The sequence below is a fragment of the Pyrus communis genome, chromosome 10 (assembly GCF_041283825.1).
Source record: "Pyrus communis isolate YQ-2024b chromosome 10, ASM4128382v1, whole genome shotgun sequence".
NCBI classification, from domain to species: Eukaryota; Viridiplantae; Streptophyta; class Magnoliopsida; order Rosales; family Rosaceae; genus Pyrus; species Pyrus communis.
In genome coordinates, this window is record NC_142574.1 from 15892628 (window position 1) to 15914292 (window position 21665).

General features: G+C 36.0%; 3 protein-coding genes, 1 long non-coding RNA gene and 2 pseudogenes across 33 annotated transcripts in view; 1 reads left to right on the forward strand and 5 right to left on the reverse strand.

Annotated features, from left to right (window-relative positions):
• Window positions 1-14: 14 nt before the first annotated feature.
• Window positions 15-6566, reverse strand: LOC148693587 (non-functional pseudokinase ZED1 pseudogene; annotated as a pseudogene). Its single transcript, XR_015952135.1, has 2 exons — window positions 6148-6566; window positions 15-2358 (listed from the first exon to the last, which is right to left on the reverse strand). The product of XR_015952135.1 is annotated as a non-functional pseudokinase ZED1 pseudogene (transcript).
• LOC137728202 (serine/threonine-protein kinase ZRK1 pseudogene) lies at window positions 2368-3384 on the reverse strand (annotated as a pseudogene).
• LOC137727885 (non-functional pseudokinase ZED1) overlaps window positions 4444-21665 on the reverse strand; it is a 43160-nt gene continuing 25938 nt past the window's right edge. The window contains exons 1-4 of one of the 28 annotated variants that reach the window (XM_088677531.1): window positions 6756-6854; window positions 6565-6605; window positions 5762-5987; window positions 4444-5661 (exon numbers count right to left, since the gene is read on the reverse strand). In XM_088677531.1, the coding sequence (XP_088533657.1) occupies window positions 4617-5661; window positions 5762-5778 (1062 nt within the window). In that variant the 5' untranslated portion in view covers window positions 5779-5987; window positions 6565-6605; window positions 6756-6854 and the 3' untranslated portion in view covers window positions 4444-4616. Of the gene's footprint in view, window positions 6033-6559; window positions 6606-6691; window positions 6897-9283; window positions 9421-21665 lie in introns of those variants that run through there. The other 27 variants (XM_068466740.2, XM_068466743.2, XM_068466725.2 and 24 more) reach the window with 27 other exon arrangements.
• Window positions 11020-12926, reverse strand: LOC137728215 (serine/threonine-protein kinase ZRK1). Its single transcript, XM_068467066.2, has 2 exons — window positions 12721-12926; window positions 11020-12240 (listed from the first exon to the last, which is right to left on the reverse strand). The coding sequence occupies exons 1-2, from the start codon at window positions 12735-12737 to the stop codon at window positions 11205-11207; spliced, it is 1053 nt and encodes a 350-aa protein (XP_068323167.2). The 5' UTR covers window positions 12738-12926; the 3' UTR covers window positions 11020-11204.
• Window positions 14648-15554, reverse strand: LOC137730285 (thymocyte nuclear-like protein). Its single transcript, XM_068469344.2, has one exon. The coding sequence runs from the start codon at window positions 15551-15553 to the stop codon at window positions 14897-14899; it is 657 nt and encodes a 218-aa protein (XP_068325445.2). The 5' UTR covers window position 15554; the 3' UTR covers window positions 14648-14896.
• On the forward strand, window positions 18762-20882 carry LOC148693588 (uncharacterized). Of its 2 annotated transcripts, XR_015952136.1 has the most exons (7): window positions 18762-18976; window positions 19096-19163; window positions 19272-19364; window positions 19491-19550; window positions 19997-20060; window positions 20382-20477; window positions 20628-20882. It is a non-coding gene; the product is annotated as an uncharacterized LOC148693588 (long non-coding RNA). The 2 variants fall into 2 exon arrangements; XR_015952137.1 differs by lacking the exon at window positions 19997-20060.

Sequence of the window (21665 nt, forward strand, 5' to 3'; positions counted from 1 at the left end):
TCAATTCGGATCTCTCTCTATCCTTCTTTTTCAAACATGGATGTCAATTCGAATGAGTGCTCTGGCTACATTGATCATATATGCCCTTCCTTCAATTTCCTGTTGAGTGCATGACAACACCGGTTGTAGGAAATCATGCAACTGCTGCTGTTGAAATGGACAAAACACCTCCTCATAGATTTTAGGGTCCACAAGTGCTTGAAACTGATTTATAGTCTCCTTCTTGGTTTATAATGGATTTAGCATTTTGTCCTGTCAAGAGTACAAGTAAAAGCACACCAAAGCTGTAAACATCCATTTTTCTGAGATGCGATTATACTGCACGTAGACAGGGTCAATGTTCCCGATTGTCTCTTTTAGATCATCTTTAACATACGATTCCATAGGAGGAATGGTTATAGAAAGCGAGAAGTCGTCAACTTTGGCAACATAGCCATCATCCAAGAAGATGCAGGTGGGGCTCAAGTCCCTATGAATGATGGGTCTAGGAAAGGCGGTATGGAGATATGTAACGGCACTAGAAACCTGCTTAACAATGCGCAATCTAATGTTCCATGGTAGTATGATTTGATGTTCGTTAGCCCCTCTTAAACTTCCATCATAGTTGAGAACTTCTTTTGCTGCATAAAAAGCACCAGAACTGGTAAATAGAACTCTAAGCAACAACCCAAGAGTTTCAAAACTTCTCATGGTTGCTCATCTGTATTGAAATAACAATATCACAAATAACCATGAGACCCATCCATATTCACGTTGGGGAAGATGCTAGTGAAGTACTTCATAATTATCGATCCGCCATCGAGAAATCCCCTAAACATTTCATAGTGTGAATCCTTTCATACAGCGCGAGAAGAATGGAAGTTGCTGGTTGCCATGATGAGGTCAAGATCGTGAAAGCTGTAACTTACAATTGCAAAATTTTTTATGACATTGTTTTATCTCAACTGATCACCAAAAGCCTCTTAGGATTGGAGTTAGATTACACCAAGTAAACAGTAATCGATCAATTTCTCCAACGAGTCCACTGCAGATGGTATGTGCAAGCAGAGCAGAACTTGTAGCTACTCCCCCAGTTTCATTTTCTCCAATGAGTACAATGTTGAAGTTCATTTCTATGCTTTGCAAGGTCAATGGTGGCATCGAATGATCAGCCTGCTATAAATAACATGCAGTGGTGACAGCCGGCCAAAGAAATTCACATGAAACTACTATTTTTGTTTTTTCATTATTAGAGACAAAGCAGAAGACAAATAATCTGTCAACCACAAAGAAAGTAGACAGTAGGAGGCTGTGACATAAAGCGTATACACGAAAAATTAACATATGCTAACCCACCTCCTTATTCACAAATCTTCTACTACATATCCGCAGAATCCCACAACGTACTTTTCGTTGGAGCAGATGTGGTTGGGAGTTTCATTGAATTTTCAAAAGAACTACAGGATCGCGAACACTTACAAAGTTTCATTAACAACTTTAAACATAAAAAAAGAGAGAGCGCTATAACATTGACATTGCAGTTGCATAGGAGGAACTGTTATAGGGAAAGAGAAGTTGCTAAGTTTTAGGAACAAAGTCATGGTCCAAGAAAACACAGCCAGGTTTGAGATCTCTACCGCATGATGGACTTATGAAAGGCGGAATTGGAGATATGCAACTGCATTCACAAGCTGCTTTGCAATACACAATTTAGTTCTCCATGGTAATAAGGATTGATCTTCATTTGTCATTGTCGAAAGGAAAATACAACATCAAGATATTCTAAAGATTAGTGAGAAACATGGAAATTGAACTTGCATTGAAATCGTTCAGCACAAAGATATACACACTAATGCAAACTAGGTAGCTACAGGTTCACCATCTCTTTGCTAAACAAACAGAAAATGATTGACCTAATTCTGCACCATTTTTCAAAATCACATGTCCACCGTGCAAAACATCAGCCTTCAATAATGCCAGTGCTAAGAATACTGTATAATGTTTGGAAATGTAATTGATTTTTAACTGAATTTGATTTTTAACACGTTCTCTTCGTTCTTTTTTTCTCAAAAACTCCTTACAAATAATGAACAAAACGGGAAAATGCAATTTATAAGTACACAAGAGATCCAAAGAGTTCTAATCCGAGCTTTCATATCTGTTACAAATTAACGAAAAATGAAAATAATAGCAACACATTAACAACCAACACCATACAAAGGTTAGTGACTTCAACATTTAAGACACTGATCAGCTTCCAAACACTAGTCATATCTTGTCAATTCGAACGAGTTCTCTAGCCACATCAGTCATACATGGCCTTCTTTCAATTTCGTCTTGAGTGCTTGACAATGCCAGTTGTAGGAAATCTTGCAACTGCTACTGCACTTTCTCATCTTCCCCTACATCCTCATAGACTTTAGGGTCCACAATTGTCTGAATCTGCTCGATTTCACTAACATGTTGTTTCATGTATGCAATAATCGATTGTATTCTGTCGTGTCATATTAATCTACGACTTTTTGTCCACTTAAGAATACAAGTAAATGCACACCAAAGCTGTAAACATCACTTTTTTCTGTAATGTAACCAGACTTCATGCAGGAAGGATCAAGGTACCCAAATGTCCCCTTCAGATCTTCTTCAACATGAAACTGCGTAGGAGGAATGGAAATGGAGAGTGAGAAGTTGGTTTTGGGAACATAATCATGGCCCAAGAAAATACAGCTGGGTTTTAAATCCTGATGAATGACTGGCCTGGGAAAGGCGGTATGGAGATATGTAAGTGCATTAGCAAGCTGCTTTGCACTACGCAGTCTAGTTTTCCATGGTAATGAGGAGTAATTTGCACTACCCCCTAGACCTCCATGATCGTTGAGAACTCCTTCCATCTCGTACTCATGAACAAGAGCTGGTACAGAAATCTCCAAATTTTTATGGTTGCTCATCTGCATTGATATAGTAATGTCTCGAATGGCCATGGACTTAGCTTCATCCCCCGTCCCCATGAACTTCGTAACAATGATTGATCGGTCATGTAGAAAACCCGTGAACATTTTGTAACCACCATAAACATGTATAGAACTGGGAAATTGACTATTTTCAGTGGGTGAACAATCTTGTATAATGCAAGAAGGATCAAAGTTGTTGTTTGCCCTCGTGAGTTCATAGCAGAATAACAACGAATAGGATTCGATTTTCCATCACAAGAAGCAATGAGATCCTCCAATAAGATGCTTCCATTATCCAAGAATGATCTCTCTCTTTCCTCCTTTCTGAAACGTAAGCAATGGGAAGAACCTGATTAATACGCACACCCACCCACACACCCACACCCGCATAAGCATAATTAATACACACACCAAGATATGACAGAACACCTTCCATATAACCTGAATAGCGCATTTTCCTTTCATATTTTGCCTATGAACTTCACATGAAATTAAGTCTAACAGATTACATATAAGCATTCTGGTTTGTTCGAAACTGGAAAAATTAACATAAAAAATAACGTTTTGGATTTCTTTCTCCTATTGTGGTACTAGATTACAAGGGCAAAAACCTGGCCTCCTTTAAAGGGTTTCTGTCCTAAAAAATGAACTTTGGGATTTAGCACCCTACCTCCTCAAAGATTTCAGGTTTTACGATCATCTGCAACTGGTAAGCACGTCATTTCACATACACAACTGATCTACGTTCTACTGAAATCTACAACTTCCAAGCAAGAGTTTTCTTTTTTTTTTTTTTTTGGCGTGGAATTTTCGCTTGTGTAGCACCAAGGCCGCTTAGGATTGGATTAGATTGCACCAGTTAAACAGCAATTGATGGAGTCCACTGCGTATGGCATGCGCAAGCAGAGCGGCAGTTCTACTCCCTTATTCTCATCTTCTTCAGCAGATGGCTTTCATTTGAGAATATGATTATAGTTCTGAAGTTTATTGCTATATGCTTTTGCAATGTCAACGATGTCATCCAATCATCTTCCCTACCTGAAATAACATATATGCAGAGGGGCGGAGTAAGAAATTTACATGAAACACCGCCATACTAGTAAAAAAAAAAGATTATTAGTCAATACGATGAAAGGAGGAAGGAAGCAGGAAATTAGGAGGCTTTCATACATGATATATGAAAGCACACAAATATCCACAACTACGTATCGTTGCAATCTCCTAAAAACCAACCTCCCAGTTCACAAATCTTCCGCCACATGTCCTTATAGAGCTTGACACAACATACGTATTTCGTTGAAGACTACGACCGGTGAGAGTAGTCGTATACATGTATCAAATATAAAAAAGAGATTACGATTGCAAACGAGGGCTTGCCATAGAGAAAGAGAAGTTGCTAATTTTTGGGAACAAAGTCATGGACCAAGAAAATACGGAAAAGGAGGGTTTGGTAGAGATACATGTACGTATATCATTAGCAAACGAAAAATGAAACACTAAGAAATCGTACGAATTGAGAGAAAAATGAAAATCGAACTTGCCCTGAAATCATTGAGCACAAAGATATACACATGAATGAAGACTAGGTAGCGACCATCTCACTGCTAAACAACTAGAAGTAGGAAACTATAAAGTATTGTTGAACCGATCTATATCCTATTTAGACATTCAAAGTAATCTTGATTCTTAGTAACACAGTACAGACTTCTCAATTCGGACAAGTTCTTTGGCTACATCAATCATGCATGGTCTTGCTTCCCTTTCGTCTTTGGTGCACAACAGTGCCAGAGCTAAGAAATCTTGCAATTGCTGATGTGCTTGCTCATCTGCCACGACTTCCTCAAGAATGCAGGGATCCACAATTGTCTTGTATTGACTATTGGAAGCATGTAATTTCGCATATTCAGGAACTGATCTGTGTTCTTCTGCTTGTGCTGCTGCTGCTGCATGATCCAAATCCTGAATTTTTCGTCCCATCAAGAATACAAGTAAAACCACACCAAAGCTATAAACATCTGTTTTTTCAGTAAGGCACCCAGTTGTTAAGTAGGTAGGGTCAAGATACCTATACGTTCCTTTCACAGCATCTTCAACATGCAACTGCTGAGGAGGAATCGTGATTGATAGTGAAAAGTTGGAGAGTTTGGGAAGGTAGTCATCGTCCAAGAAAATACATGCGGGCTTTAGACCCCTATGAATGATGGGCCTGGAAAAGGCAGTATGGAGATATGCAAGTGCATTTGCAACTTTCTTTGCAATTAGCATTCTAGTTTTCCATGGTAATGATCTAGAAAACCCTAAACCACCATGGTGGTCAAGAACTCCTTTTGCTGCGTATTCAAGCACCAGAGCTGGTATAGAGAACTCTAAGCAGCAGCCCAAGAGTTTCAAAGCGTTCTTATGTGTACTCATCTGCATCGATATGATAATATCACGAATGGCCATGGACGTAACTTCAGCCTCAATAAAGGATCCCCTTGGGCGGTACTTCTTAATGAGAACTGAGCGGTCATCTAGGAAACCTCTGAACACTTGGAAGAATACATCCTCACTTATAAGGCAAGAAGGATGAAAATTGTCGGTTGCCTTGACGAGCTCATCAGCAGAGTATGTGCGAATAGGATTAGATTTTCCATCACACGAAGCAATAAGATCCTCCAATAACATGCTTCCATTTCTCAAGACTGAGCTCTCTCTTTCCACCCTTCGTACACTTGGACGCAAGGAGAAACTGGTACAAAATATACACATATATACACAGGAAAGAAGAGAAAATAGTCAAAAGGAAGGAAACTCTACGGGAAGCTGATCAATAGAATAAATGAGCTTACAAGACTTTGGACAGCATTGTTCGGATTGTACGTGCAGTTTTAAACAGTTATCAATCGATTCATCCACCGATTCCACTGCAGATGGTATGTGAAAACAGCGCATGCAGCAGTTCTACTCCATGAGTTTCAACAAGCAGGGCACTCACGCGTTGCTGCGGGGTTTGCAAAATTATTGACAGTGTAGAAGTGTAGAATGCATATTGCAATGCATGCCAAACCACAACATCTGATAATCCATAAATTCAACGAAATTTAAAATGAAGTTCAGCAGCTGGACAAAATAAAAACAAAAAATACTAACTCAAGCGCTTGCACGTATAAACAACAGCAGAGACACTTAGGGAAAAATCCAGCAAGCATAGTTCTTTTAATTCCAACACAGAAACAACAAAATTTTCTGAAAAAATACCCATACGAATTCAACTTAAATCCCAAAATCTAATCCCCAAAACAAACCATAATTTCAAATACTACAAACATGCAAAGGCAAATCAAAGCTTCAAGTCATTTTAGATTCTACCGAATAATAGGAACAATTTAATTCCCTAATTCGGAGGGAATAATCCGAAAATCTGGAAAAATAAAGAGGTCTAAAACCCTCGGCCGAGATCGACCTTGAAGAACACACAATTCAGATTGGGTCCCCACAACAGAGTGGATCATGTTCTTGGCATGATTTTTATTATAATTTTTCTGTAACTAACACCAACAATTGAAGAGTTGATTGTAATAAGAGGGTAATAGGCCAAACAATGAAATACAAATTCAACTGGAAAAAGAAAACAAAAAGAGGAAAACCTTACACCCGATGCTATAACAGTATTGTCAGGATGCTGGAAATTAACTGCAATCCAGGGAACAATTTAACCTATAAGCAATTTAAAAAAAATAGAAAGATTCAGGGCAAATCTGTTGTGGTGTGAAATCCACCTTATCTTCTTCCACGACCCATTCATCTTCTTTGTAGCGAGTATCAGATTAAAACCCTAGAAACCTTAGCCGCCGTTGGGGGTGGTCGGAGTTGACTGAGATAGACGAAACCTTGCGCGGTTTCGTTGTATGACCGACGAATTGAAGTTTGGTGAGAAAGAAGTGGAGGAGCTGGGCGAGAGAGGTCGAGAAATTTGACCGAGAGTCTGGATCTCCGGTGATTTTTTGTCAGAGAGGAAGAGTGTTGTCGAAGAGAGAGAACGACAGCACAGCGTGTCGACAGGTTTTCATTTGGACGATCCACACGTGCCCTTCATGGGCAGTTCCGTCATTTCACTGTATATTTGGAAAAAAACATAGCGTGGGGGAAAGCAACGTAGGGTAAAAAGCGTCATTACACTGTTCTTATGAACAGTATTTTTTCAGTGTAGGGCTTTGGTATTACTATTACTAGCAAAGTGCACCTACGCGCTACTGCAGTATTTGCAACACTGTTAAAGATGTAAAAGGTCTTGAAAAATATATATCCTAAAGCGTTTTTTTTTTTTTTTTTGAACAAACATTATTATCTACACTAAGTGGCAAGAGAGATATTGGTATGCAGATTATATAACAAAAAGGCTTATTATATTACACCCCACAAATTGTTGAATAAGCCTCACATATTACACCTCATATTTGTTTTTTCAATTAAAAATTATCTTAATACACCTACTTATTTCCTTTACACCCCACATTCTTAATATATACCTTGCATTTGTTATATGCACCTTATATTTTCTATGCACCTCACATTTCTTAAGTTTTATAACGCTTTTAATTTGGACAAGAAATGACGACTAAAATTTTGACAAAAGATGCAGCTTGAGATTTAAAGCATATGTGAGTTGTTTTCAATTCCACCATTAAAACTCATATCGTCTATTTTTAATATTTGATGGTAATTTTATGTGTTTAATTCTTCATCTAATTCCTATGATCCCTAAAAGATGAATAGAAGCTTGAATAATTATCGATGTCGTCAAAATCACTAAAACAATAAATAATATGAAGTCTTACCTTATGTGAAGCTTCTGAAACATTGATTTCGTGTTTCATTTGTCAAAAATAATTTTTCTCAATCAACATGTTTATAGCTTTATTGGTTAAGGTTTTATTCAACAATAGAGGGTATGAGGGGTTTAGATAGTTAAAGAAGATAAATAATACGTTAAAAGTGACTTGGGGAGTATATAATTTTCTTTTTTGTTAACCTACTAAGGTCAAAATTGTCATTGCATAGTAGGATAAATAAGTTAATTAATAGTAAATTTTAATGTAAGGTGCATTCAACATTTTATGTAATGCTAATATAAAAAGCCTTACAAAAATTGAAGATGTTGGTATGCCATCCTGAAGGATTGTTTTTGGGTATCGAAAGTCGTGTGAAAGCTTGAAAGTAACCAAACCAACATCCAATTTAGTACACACCTAAGAAAAACTTAAGCAATAAAATATATCCAACTCCTCAATCATTAATCAAAAACAGTAACACTGTCACATCCCGGCCTGGGGGGGACCACTTCCCGGGCCCGCTCCACACCGTAGCACGATATTGTCCGCTTTGGGCCCCGATCACGCCCTCATGGTTTTGTTTCTGGGAACTCACGGGCAACTTCCCAGTGGGTCACCCATCATGGGATTGCTCTAGCCCCTTTCTCGCTTAACTTCGGAGTTCCTACGGAACCCGAAGCCAGTGAGCTCCCAAAAGGCCTCGTGCTAGGTAGGGATGGGAATATACATATAAGGATCACTCCCCTGGGCGATGTGAGATGTCACAAACACAATCATTGAAAAACCTTCAATCATTTATTAAAATTGAATTAATAAAATTGGATGTTGGGGTCAAACTTTTGTGTCCGCCTAAGGATATTTGAGGCTAAAACTTTAATTTTACTCAATTTAGCCTTTAAGTTATTTTATTTTCAGTCTTCAAATTTAGAGTAAATATTTAACATTCTACAATGTAGTTTCAATTTCAATTTTCATGCAAGTTGTCATCTTCGAAACTTCATGCCAATAGAAACTCTACATGCATGTATTCCTGGTATCATGAACATAAGTCTATGTCAATATATAATATTAGCATATACTTAGCGGGAACCAATTATTCTTGATGCTCTTGACAATGACAAAAATATATATATCGATGTCGTATATATACTTACATCTTTTAGGGCTTCAATTTGGGATTGTAAAGTTTCAAGATGAAAATTTTGGTACCCTTTAGTGAGAGTTTGTATACTGGATTTATTTTCTTTAGACCTTTGTTTGCAATTTGAATTACATGACTCAAAATCTGTTGTATTTCTTCAATTTTTAGCTTCGAGTTTAGAGAAAAATTGGGGATGTGATTAATAATCTTTTGTGTCCATTTATGTAATTTAATTATTTGATAATGTTCTAACAAAATACAACCCCAATAGAACAAAATGGACCATAGAAAAAAAAAAGTGAAATATTTACCATTCACTATTCATAGTTTTGGTCAAAGAACTCAAATTTCAGAGATAAAAAACAGAGAAGCTTGTATGCATCATTTATAAAGGTTACCTCCTTTTGGTTGAAAAAATGAAGTGTGACGTTAATTCTTCTTCTGCTTCCACCTCCTTATGGAACTTGACCCGCCAGTAACATTTGTACTTCAACCTACAATAAGTAACCAGTCAGTACCTTTGGCAAGCTCATTGGGGCATGGCAACACTATGAATGGGAATATTATTGCAACCCTAACAAACAAAGAAAAAGAAGGAGGAATTCAGTTGAGGATGTCAATGAGGGAAAGAAGAAGAAGAAGAAAAGAGCTAGTTGAGGAACGGAAGAATATTGGTGCTGTGTTCAGTTTGGAGGCATGTTCTTAAGAGTTTACAAACTGCCTATATGATTCTCTCACTTCAGCGTTTACAAACTGCTCTGGTTTATTCTAATTTGGTTGTAAATTAATGATTTTACTCAAGGTAAATGGATGTTGTTGGTTGCCGTGATGAGGTCATCAGCAGAGTAACAATGAATAGGATGAGATTCTCCATCACTAGAAGTAAAGAGATCCTCTAATAACTTTTTTGAGGTTCTTGTAGTTTGGCGACTCAATGGCTCTTTCTGCCTTTCTCAAGCATGGAAGCTTTGAGAACCTAGTACAAAAATAGTTAACGAATTACTATACATTTTCAGGTTTAAAATTAAACTTATGAGCGTGAAAACTATAACTTACAATTGCAACAGTTTTGAGGCATTGTTTTATCTCAACTGATTCTTGTTTAGCACCAAAAGCATTTTAGGATTAGAATTAGATCACACCAAGTAAACAGTAATCGATCAATTTCTCCGTGTCCGCTGCAGATGGTATCTGCAACCAGAGCAGAACTTGTAGCTACTCCCCCAAGTTTCATTTTCTCCACAATGGTGGCATCGAATGATAAGCCTGCTATGAATAACATGCAGTGGTGATAGCCGCCCAAAGAAATTTACATGAAACTATTTTTGTTTTTTCATTATTAGAGACAAAGCAAAAGACAAATAACCTGTCAACTATAAAGAAAGTAGAAAGTCATGAAGAAGCAGATGTGATTGGGAGTTTCATTGAATTCTCAAATGAATTACAAGATCGCAAACACTTACAAAGTTTCAATAACAGCCTTAAATATAAAGAACGAGAGAGAGCTATAACATTGACTTTGCAATTGCATAGGAGGAACTGTTATAGAGAAAGAGAAGTTGCTATGTTTTAGGAACAAAGTCTTGGACTAGGTGTTAGATCTCTCCGCATGATGTGCTTATGAAGGGTGGAATTGGAGATATGCAAATGCATTCACAAGTCGCTTTGCAATACACAATTTAGTTCTCCATGGTAATAAGGATTGATCTTAATTTGTCATTGTCGAAAGGAAAATGCAACATCAAGATATTCTAAGGAGTAGTGAGCAACATGGAAATCGAACTTGCCTTGAAATCGTTGAGCACAAAGATATACACACTAATGCAAACTATGTAGCTACAGGTTCACTATCTCTCTGTTAAACAAACAGATAAGGATTGACCTAGTTCTGCATCATGTTTCAAAATCACATGTCAGACCGTGCAAAAGATCGACTTTCAAGAATGCCAGTGCTAAGAGTATTGTATAATGTTCGGAAATGTAATTTCCACAGGATATTCCTGATTAATGTATTTGATTTTTAACACGTTGTTCTCTTCTTCTTCTTCTTCTTTATTTTTTTTTTCTCATTAATTAGGTTACAATCAATGTTTGGATAGAGAGAGAAAAGGCAACATCAAAAACTCCTTACAAATAATGATCAAAATGGGAAAATGCAACTTATAAGTACACAAGAAATCCAAAGAGATCTAATCTGAGCTATCATATTTGTTACAAATTAACAGAAAAATGAAAATAATAGCAACACATTAACAACCAACACCATACAAAGGTTAGTGACTTCAACATTCAGGACACTGATCATCTTCCAACCACTAGTCATATCTTGTCAATTCGAACGAGTTCTCTAGCCACATCTGTCATATATGGCCTTCTTTCAATTTCGTCTTGAGTGCATGACAATGCCAGTTGTAGGAAATCTTGCAACTGCTGCTGCACTTTCTCATCTCCCCCTACATCCTCATTGATTTTAGTGTCCACAATTGTTTGAATCTGCCCGATTTCACTAACATGTTGTTTCACATATGCAATAATCGATTGGTATTCTATTGCGTCATATTTATCTACGACTTTTTGTCCCGTTAAGAATACAAGTAAATGCACACCAAAGCTATAAACATCACTTTTTTCTGTAATGTAACCAGACTTCATGTAAGAAGGATCAAGGTACCCAAATGTCCCTTTCAGATCATCTTCAACATGAGACTGCATAGGAGGAATGGAAATGGAGAGTGAGAAGTTGGTGAGTTTGGGAACATAATCATGGCCCAAGAAAATACAGCTGGGTTTTAAATCCCGATGAATGATTGGCCTGGGAAAGGCAGTATGGAGATATGTAAGTGCGTTAGCAAGCTGCTTTGCAATACGCAGTCTAGTTTTCCATGGTAATGAGGAGTAATTTTCATTACCCCCTAGACCTCCGTGATCATTGAGAACTCCTTCCATCGCATACTCATGAACAAGAGCTGGTACAGAAAACTCCAAGCAGCAGCCCAAGAGTTTCAAAACATTTTTATGGTTGCTCATCTGTATTGATATAATAATGTCTCGAATGGCCATGGACTTAGCTTCATCCCCCGTCCCCATGAACTTCTTAACAATGATTGATCGGTCATGTAGAAAACCCCTGAACATTTTGTAACCACCATAAACATGTATAGAACTGGGGAATTGACTATTTTCGGTGGGTGAACAATCTTGCATAATGCAAGAAGGATCAAAGTTGTTGGTTGCCCTCGTGAGCTCATCAGCAGAATAACAACAAATAGGATTTGTTTTTCCACCACAAGAAGCAATGAGATCCTCCAATAAGATGCTTCCATTATCCAAGAATGATCTCTGTCTTTCCTCCTTTCTGAAACATGTAAGCAATGGGGAGAACCTGATTAACACACACACACACACACACCCCCGCATACGTAGAATAAAAGCACACACCAAGATATGACAGAAGACCTTCCATATAACTTGAATAGTGCATTTTCCTTTCATTTTTTGCCTAAGAACTTCACATGAAAGTCTAACAGATTACATATAAGCATTCTTATATGTTCGAAACTGAAAAATATAACGGTTGGTTTTCTTTCTCCTATTGTGGTACAAAATTACTAAGGCAAGAATCTGGCCTCCTTTAAAGGATTTCTGTCCTTACAAATGAACTTTGGGGTTCAGCCTCACGAAAATTCAGATTCAGCCTCTGCTGAAATCTTTGAGATTGATGATCAAAATTTAACCTAATGGTTTCGAAAACAAGTGCCAAAATAGTATAGGAATATCTCAAAATCAGGTCTAAATCAAACAAAGCCATATATGCGTGATTAAAACAAGAACTTACATGACTTTGGATGACATTTTTTTCACTTTTTCTTTTCTGGCTAGCACCGAGTCCCTGTGTTGATTTATCCGCCGAAGCCCACTGCAGATCTAATGTTCAAACAGCAGTTTGTTCTGTAATTTTCATTCTCTTATAGAAAGCCTGCATTTGAGAAGGAATAAAAGTTTGAAATTTGTTGGTGTGTGTTGGAAGGTGTAACATGCGCCCTCGTATGTTGACTTGGAATAGCTTTCAACCAAAGTTGTGGCTCAAGGAAAAGTTATCTTCCTTTTCATGCGTTCATTTTTTTCTTCTTGCCTTTTCCAGGGCTGGCCCCATTCCGGAGGGCCTCCATTTTAAATACATATAAATTTTGTACGATTAAGTACTTAAAACTTTCCCCACTCAGTACTACAATCTGGTGGTATTTCTCTTCACTTGGAAATGAGAGGTTTTAAGTTCGAATATCGTGGATGGTGAATTCAATACCAAATTAGGCTGCTCATTGTGTGACTTTGCCAAACTCCCCTTCCCCTTAGTGTAAAAATATCGATGTACTAAAAAAAAAAGTACCTAAAAAATTTCCAAGTTTTTTAGTGTCATTTTAAATTAGTCTCAATTTTAGTAAACATTCTAAACAAGTATCCAATCTATTGAGAATGTCACATCGTTAAGCCCCAATTAAATTTCTATTAACATAATAAAGGTTTACTTTGTCTCCAAATCAATAAAAGGTCATAGAAACTTGGCCTCCACAAACTAATTAGACCCCATCAGGCCATCACCTCTAAACTCAACGCACAACCACCAACTCCACCTTAGAACTCAAGTCAACTCCAAACACGAGAAAAAAAAAAAATGCTATAGTGGCTGGAAGAAAGGTAACCACTTTACATTATCAGCCACACATGACATAGAACCTCAACATGTTATCAAAGAGGCAAATTTGGTGGTAGATGCACTTCACAAAAATTTCGATTTCAGTCGCTCTTTCATTTTCACAAAGAGTAATGCTAGAGAGATTAACTTTGGAGACTAAAATTGCAAACTAAATGATATGTCACCAATAGAAATGAGTACGTGTATCAACGCTTAAGTAATAAACTAATCATCAACTTACATGTCCTTTAATTTCCAAAATTTAGTTTCTAAATTTAGTCTTCCTAGCATTACTCGTTCACAAAACCATCGCTCTTCAGCCTCTTCTCTCATGGGAAATAATATTGGGGTTCTTCTTGGGTAATTCAGATTTCAGCATGGTGTCTTCCTCCATGTTTTTAGAGTCCGCCTCTTGAGCACCAATTAGAAGCATGCAATAGCTCCTAGCTTCAATTGAGGTTAACCCGTGGAGAAGCAACAAGAACTTATACGCAGCGTCTATGGAGGCTCTCTCTCTACTGTGATTATGTTTTATTTACGGCATAAATCAATGTGGATGTTAGCTTGACAATCAATTTTTTGTGATTTTTTTATTCTCAAATTAGGTTTTCATGTTGATTTTTCCTTTCCTTTTCCACAGTTTTGTTAACCATATTAGTTATAATTGCCTTGTAGAAAGAAGTTTTTCAAAATTAAAATTGATGAAACCTTATATGTGATCACTATGTCACACGAAAGATTGAATGAGTTAGCTATTTTTCAATCATTATATAAACTTAAGTAGTACATTTGCGTTCAAAAACACGAGACGTGTAACATTTAAATAATGTTTGTATATTTTTCTTTTTTTGATACTATTTTTTAATGATATTTGATGTAGAAATAAATTTTTTCATATATTTAGTGAATTCTCTTATATATTTATCAATGTACAAAAAATCAGAGGTTAAAGAACACTAGGGCCCAACTTCTCAGGCCTGCCTAGGCCCCAAATTCTCAGGCCGGCCCTGCCTCTCCTTTGACTTGCAAAAGAATATGCAGTATGAAGAAACCCTCACACATAAAGAGCAAAATCAAAAGACAACTGCCTTGAATTTTGTTGAGCATACAAAAGATCTACACAAAGCAAAGTAGGTAGCTACAAGTTCAGTAGAAGAACCTACTAATTACATGCTAAATTACCCTTTCTCCCTTTCCATGATCAAACCATACACAAAAAACTACCAATTTCCATTGGCACTACCCAAAATACAAGGAACTTTTGCCATTGTGACATTACCGCAAACACCTACCATGCAAAAAACAAAAACCCACAAAATCATTCATCTCCTTCTCCACCAGATTCACCACCACTACCATCATCCTCAAAAGCATTTCCATCACCTTCATAGCCACTTCCCAAATCACAAATCTTCATCCAAACATCCTCCGAAACCGGCACCACCGAAAGCCTCGGTTGCCGAAACAGAGCAAACCCCTTGAGCCCCTGATCCCTCTTCATCTCCTTCAAGTCCACCGGCCTCCTCATCTCCCCAACCGCCTTCACATCAACCACCGCATCATCCCCGCCTTCCGAATACCATTCCCGCAAGACGCTCACTACACCAACCACGCGGCGGGCCTTGGCGCCGGAGTGGTAGAAGAAGCAGAGGTCGCTGAGCTTCATGGACTTGAGGTACTTCTGGGCTTGCTTGTTCTTGACGCCGTCCCACTTGGTTACGCCGCCGTTGGCCGCCTGGTCCTCCCACGACCACTCACCCGGCTCCGTCTTGAGAAGCCAGTACTGTTTCTCTGCGGCCATCGATGGTGTTGGGGTTTTCTCGTCAGGTTTGTTGCTGATTTTCTGTTCTGGAATACAAAGGGTTTTTATGATGGGTTTTGGGTTTTTTTGGCGGGGAAGATGTGTGCTTTGGCGCCAAGGGATAGTTGTAAAGTGGAATAGAACATGAGTCATCTGAAGACTCTCAACTACCATCTGGTCTTTCACATCGTAAAATGTAATTCTTACATGTTCTATAATGTCATGAAATTATTTAATATTTTAAAATTTAAAACTTTTGGATTTTGTTCGTCATTCAATTCAACGGTAAAAAATTTTAGTGTACAATGTATCTGTAAAAAAACTATTATTAATTTGAGGCCTTAAGCAGTTGTTTAATTCACATCAACTGTGTTCTACTAATCTCTAGTGATTAAAATTATAAAAGCCAAAAAGGCATGAGTCTTAAACGTGTCAACAATTGAACTACTTTTTATTTATTTATTTATTTATATATATTTTTTAATTTCTCTCCATTAGTAAGATACTAGGATGTTGAAAATGCAGTTTGAATTTATAAAGTAAAATTATTCACGATAAGAAAATTAAAATTATTATAAGAACTCTAAAATATAACAATATATGGATAATACAATCGAGGTAGGCGCGTAAGGACTTTTATTAAAATGGCAATGAGAACTTGTTAAGAAAACTTTACAAAATAAAATTGACCCATGTCATGTAAATAAAGAGCTACAAGAAATATTAAAAGTCAGCCTCCCATTTCTGTGGGACTGATAACCAACAGATTCTCGAGACGTCTACGGATTTTTAATGCTTATTTATGGACAGTCAAACTTTAATTAACTAGCCAAAAATTTAGAAAGAAAGAAAAGTAAAATAAATGCGCAATACAAAAATTATTCCCATACTAAAACTCAAACTTAGTGTGCTGTTCATGAACAGTAAAATGGCAAAAAAACTCTCGATTTGAAAATAGTGAAAACCTCATAAAACAAACTGATTTTCTCAACCGAAGATTATGATATATGTTTCTAAGCGGTTTGCCTTTGGAAAGTAAAATTTGACCAAGTAAATGGTTTCGCGTTTAATTATTTGGGATAATTACATGCGTGAGGATTATTAAATGATATATTTGATAATTTTAAGGTAGGAGCCTTTGCATTAGAAGACAATCTGTACTCAACTTCTTAAGCAAGTCTGGAGGAAATCTGCTCTTAGTTGATGCTTTGTCTCCGTCTTTTTTGCTTGCTTTAATATGCTTTCTTCTGATTTCTAACTTTTAATTAATTTATTTATTTTTGTTTCATTAATTTGATTTTCATAGAATAGCTTCAATTGAGTTAGGTTTTGTTCAATTTAATCTCGATAGTTTCATTCCAATTCAATGATTTTGTGTAACGCTGAGTTTTCTGTTGGAGAATAAATTTTCTTCATAGTTCATTCAATTTTGTTTTATTTTCTAATTTGGATTTTGAAATTGAGACTCCTAGCTTTGCCCTCATCAAGAAAATTTTATTGATTCCAATTGACAAATGTTGCCAGGATGGGAAAGGGATCACCAATTTGAAATCAGCTCTTCAGGTATGCATTCATTCCAGATTTAAAACATCACTTCTGTTTAGTACGTTTTTTTATCATAACACCGTCATACGGTGTTACTGTCCGTCCTTTTAGTTGTTAAAATCTGTTTTTTTTTTTTTTTTTTTTTTTAAGTTGTACATACAACTCTTAACATAGAATTAGTAAAATACAGGTGCAGAATGAATGACTAATCAATGAAGGAGAAGCTTGAAATTTTTTTTGGGTTCAATTTTAAATGGGTTGTTATCAACCATTGAATTGCTTTAGGAGTTTTCATTTGATAAAAGAGATGGGAGGTTCTTTTGGGTGAAACTTTTGATCCGTGAGATTTTTAGTTAGGTTGTGTTGTGGGTTTTTGCAAATTTCTTCCATGTTTATGAATGCATTTTTTGTTATTAAATTTGGAAGAAAATAGCATTACAGGGTGTTGAGGGTTTGTTGGTGGGGGAAGGCAGCAGCGTTAAGATTTTGCAGGTGAGATATTAGGGTGAGAGAAAAAGGGGACAAAGAGCATTGAGGACACATTTGGGATTAGGGGTAGCAAAACAGGGGAAAGGAATATGACAGAGGAATGGACTCTTAATTTTTTCTTAACTAGTTTGAGATTTTGCTTGCCTTTGGGGTCGTCGTTGGTGTCAAGCCATTTGGTGTCAAGCGGTGTCTGTTTTTTCGTAACTTTTATTACTAATTTTTATGTCGTTTGCGATTGGGTCCTGGGATTTCTGAATTTTATCGTTCATTGTCGGTTTTTTAATTTTTTTTTTGTCCTTGTTTGTTTATTTAATATGTTGTGTTTGTGCTGGGACGCCGGTTTTCAAGTTCTCTTTCCATTGGGACCACTGCATTTTTAAAGTGTTGAGGGTGAGATTTAGATAATCAAAATACTTCTCTTTTTCTTTTTCTTTTTTTTTCCCTAATGTGCGCATTTGCTTCTCTTCGGTTTTAAATGTTTAAAATTAAATGGTTATTTAGACAAAATGGTTTATTAGTTTATCTTATGTGTTGTGATCAGGATTTCAATTGGATTGGGTAAAATGCTATATCAATTTACGTTATAGGGAATTTTGTGTATTATGGTATGTGAGTTTTATTGCTCATCGTTTGTTCTTTTTTCTTTGTTTGCCGGTTTCTTTTGCAAGGGATCACTACAGTTTGGGCATCTTTTTGAGTTTTAAATTGATTGAGGGTAAGATTTAGATAACAAAATTCGAAAGGAGCCGTTACTTTTCTTTTTGGAAACTAATTTAAAAGCTGTGCATAGATAGTTATCTGTGTTGAAATGTCTTGATAAAGTAGATTTACCAAATTGGAAATATCAAATTTGTCAAAAATCAGTGATGACAAAATGTTAAAGTGCTGAGAAAACAATGTTTGCATTAATTAAATGATAACATACCATTTTAAGAACCATGATTAATGCAACCTAATTGTAGTAATGATTCTTCCAACATAACTTATTTTGATGAAATTCTGACAGAATCAACGAAAATGATCACACCTGCACATTTTGATGAGTTTAAAGATTAATGGTCATGGATTTTTAGTTGAGGTACCATTGCTCTAATTGGAATAAAATTGTGGAACCATTGCTACAATTTTCTCTGATGAGTTAAGAGATTAATGGTTATGAATTTTTAGTTGAGTTATCATTGCTCTAATTGGAATAAAATTATGAAACTATTGATACAATTTTCTCTTAGTTTAATATACGTCATTTGAAGGGAATGAGCTTCTGAATTTTACATTATTCCTTTAAATAAAAATCACGTTGAATTTGTTTACCGATGTCGTTCTAAACATATGTGCAAGGACCAGTTGTATTTAAAACTTGCTAATGGCTCTTCTGGAGGCTAAGAAGGTTGCATCCCAGTATCAAAAGGAAGCAGACAAGTGCAGTTCAGGGATGGAAACATGTGAAGAAGCAAGGGAGAAAGCTGAAGCAACATTAGAGGCACAGCGGAAACAGACTGCACGTGCTGCCTCTTCCGTTCTGATTTGAAGAAGATTTCTCAAGCGGCTATAATTTCATGGCAGGTTGGTTTAAAGCAATTCCAAAAGTTGGGATCGTTTGGGATATTTTTAGGCTTTTCTGATTCTTGAAAAAACCATGGTTAAGAGTGAATTCATTATATTTTAATTTTTATTGAATTCAGGTAACCATCTTCAGTTTTTTCGGTTTGATTTAAAGGAATTTTTTAGGCAGAAAAGCTAGGGCTTTCCTGTGAGTTCTTCGGGTTGTACATCTGGGTGGCTTTAATTTGTTTAAATTTGGGGCTTTTGTGATTTGGGACTTCTAAATGGTTTGAAATTTACGTTTTTCTAGTTTCAGTTCCCACTCAGAAGTCTGTACTGCCTCATCATTAGAACTGTTTCCATCTGCTCTTCTTCTCGAAACAAGGTCGCAGATCCACAGGCCATAAAGGTATGTCATTTAATTATATATTGTATATGTATGTATTGTATTATGCATGTGTGTGAATGCTTTTTTCTCTGTTAATCTGTATTGGTTTTCTTCTGATTTAGTTAATGGAGTTTGTTTTTATTTCAGATAATTTGGTTCATGCTAAAGTTATTGAACGTACGATGGAACCAGTGATCTTTCAAAAAGGTTGGTTCTTCTATATTTTTATCCTTTTGGTCGTTTTGAATGGACTTCCTGTATTCTAACTAAAGCTAAATTGAATAGCTGTTTTTGTATACTGTATTTGCTTTGTTAAATTAGTTCTTTTTTGTTGAAAAATGTTATTTGGTTTTGCAGGTCAAAGTTTTTCAGCAAGAAAATTATCTGTCAAAATTAAATTTAGATATAAATACTTACATTTATTTAGCATTTTCAATTTGTTTTTACTTTTTGTATTGTGGTTGTAAATGTCATTTAGTGCATTGTGGTCTTAATTTAATTGCGTGGTTAGTTTTAGGATTTCTTGAGTCGAATAACAACCTGGGTGATCAAAAGGAAAAAAAACCATTTAGTCTCTGCTTGCAAGATGACTTCTTTTCATGCATGTCCTCCCTCTGCTTGAAATGTTTGTTTCAAGTAGGGTTTGGTTTCAGGAGACAGTGGTTTTTCGGATTTTGAGTCTTTTGTTTCCAGGCTGCGAAGCCCTGTGTACTCAAGGTGAGCAATTTCAATTTCTAGGGATATTGAATTAAGAGTTTTGTTTAGTTTTTCATTATTTTGGAGTTGAGTTTGGTATTTTGTTTAGGTTTTATTATATTAATTATCATAAGCTTCTTTGAGATTACAAGATGTTATTGGACACATTACTGCAATAGAACAAAAAGTGGCTGATTAGCAGGCTTGAAAACAAGTGTGAAATTACATTTCAAATATTAGGTAAAAGCATGTTAACAAATCATCTTCAAAAGTTGTAAATACAATATAATTATGATTAATGTTTCGTTTTTGGTACTTCCCTAATCCTGTGATTGAGTGCAGGTTATAGCTGAAACTGGAAAAGCTTATGTACACGACTTTCTTTATGTTAACGGCAGACCAGTTCTCATAGTGGATGCTTCTAAGCATCTTTCTGCTGTAAGTTTCATATTTTTCACCATGTCCAACTCCATACCAAATAATCTTAATATTCTTGAGGTGTTACATAAAAAATTTTATCAACAAAATAGTGTTAGTTTTTACGTCGTTTCGAAAATTATGATCAATTTTTTGCTGCGCTTGCCTTAGGTCAAGTTTTGTTTGGTACTTTGGTCACTGAACAAGAATGAGAAGCTCTGCGTATTTTTAATTGAGAAGGCGTTGGGTCCCCGCCCAGAAGGGAGCAGAGAAATACTAGGAATCTTCAATCTATGTTGGGTCCAGCAAAGGTAACAGGCATACAAAAGATTTGTTTTTTTTACTTACATTGAAAATTATTTTGTAAGTAATGGATATGGACATTCTTTTAGACATTCAAGCTGTGGGTTTTCAAACACTACAAAACATTTTTTATTTTACTCGAATCAGTCTCCAAGGAGGAGAAAGAGAAGGATCGGAATGGAAAGCAAGGCACAACATCGAACAAGCAATCTTCCTTTTTGACATTTATTTTTATTTATTTAAACTTAACACCACTTCAATAGAAAACTAAACTTTAATTAGACAAAGAGGAAGAGCAAGCATAGGAGTTTGTCACTACTCCAATGATTTGTCGGTAAAATCCTCAAACCCAATTCTCAATTTTCAGTTTTTATTTTTTATTTTTTATTTTTTATTTTGATTCTCACATCAATTAATTCCAGTAATGTTAGGGCTGAATTTTTTAGTTTAGTGATTTTTTCGCACATAACTTTTCTTTCTAATCATTTTGGGGGAAATAAATAGATATGGGTCTTCAATAAGTTATTTTTATAGTATCATAGTTTTATTTCACAATTAAATGACATCTTGCTGTTTTTGGTAGGTTTTTCTGTGAGCATATTCGCATTGCATATTTTGTTTACAAATATTCGGTTTAATGTGGTGGTAATATATGCTATGATTACCACCATAGTCCAACTGATGGATTATTAATTTGGTAAATTATTTCAGATTTAGTCTTTGCAAATCTCAGGAAGTCTAATATTAAATTGTGAAAGTTGGATTGTGGCTTAGTTGGTTCTACTTTTGCATTTCCTCTTCATTAAAATGTTTACTTACCTGCTTTTAAGCGTCTTTATTTATGTATCTATTTTTTAAAATGAATTTTAAAGATGTTATAGAAATTGGAAAGAGTAGCAGTTTGAG

Excerpts from the sequence above, each read along its gene's own strand:
- LOC137730285 (XM_068469344.2), bottom strand. The coding sequence starts at position 15,553 with ATGGTAGTTGAGAGTCTTCAGATGACTCATGTTCTATTCCACTTTACA.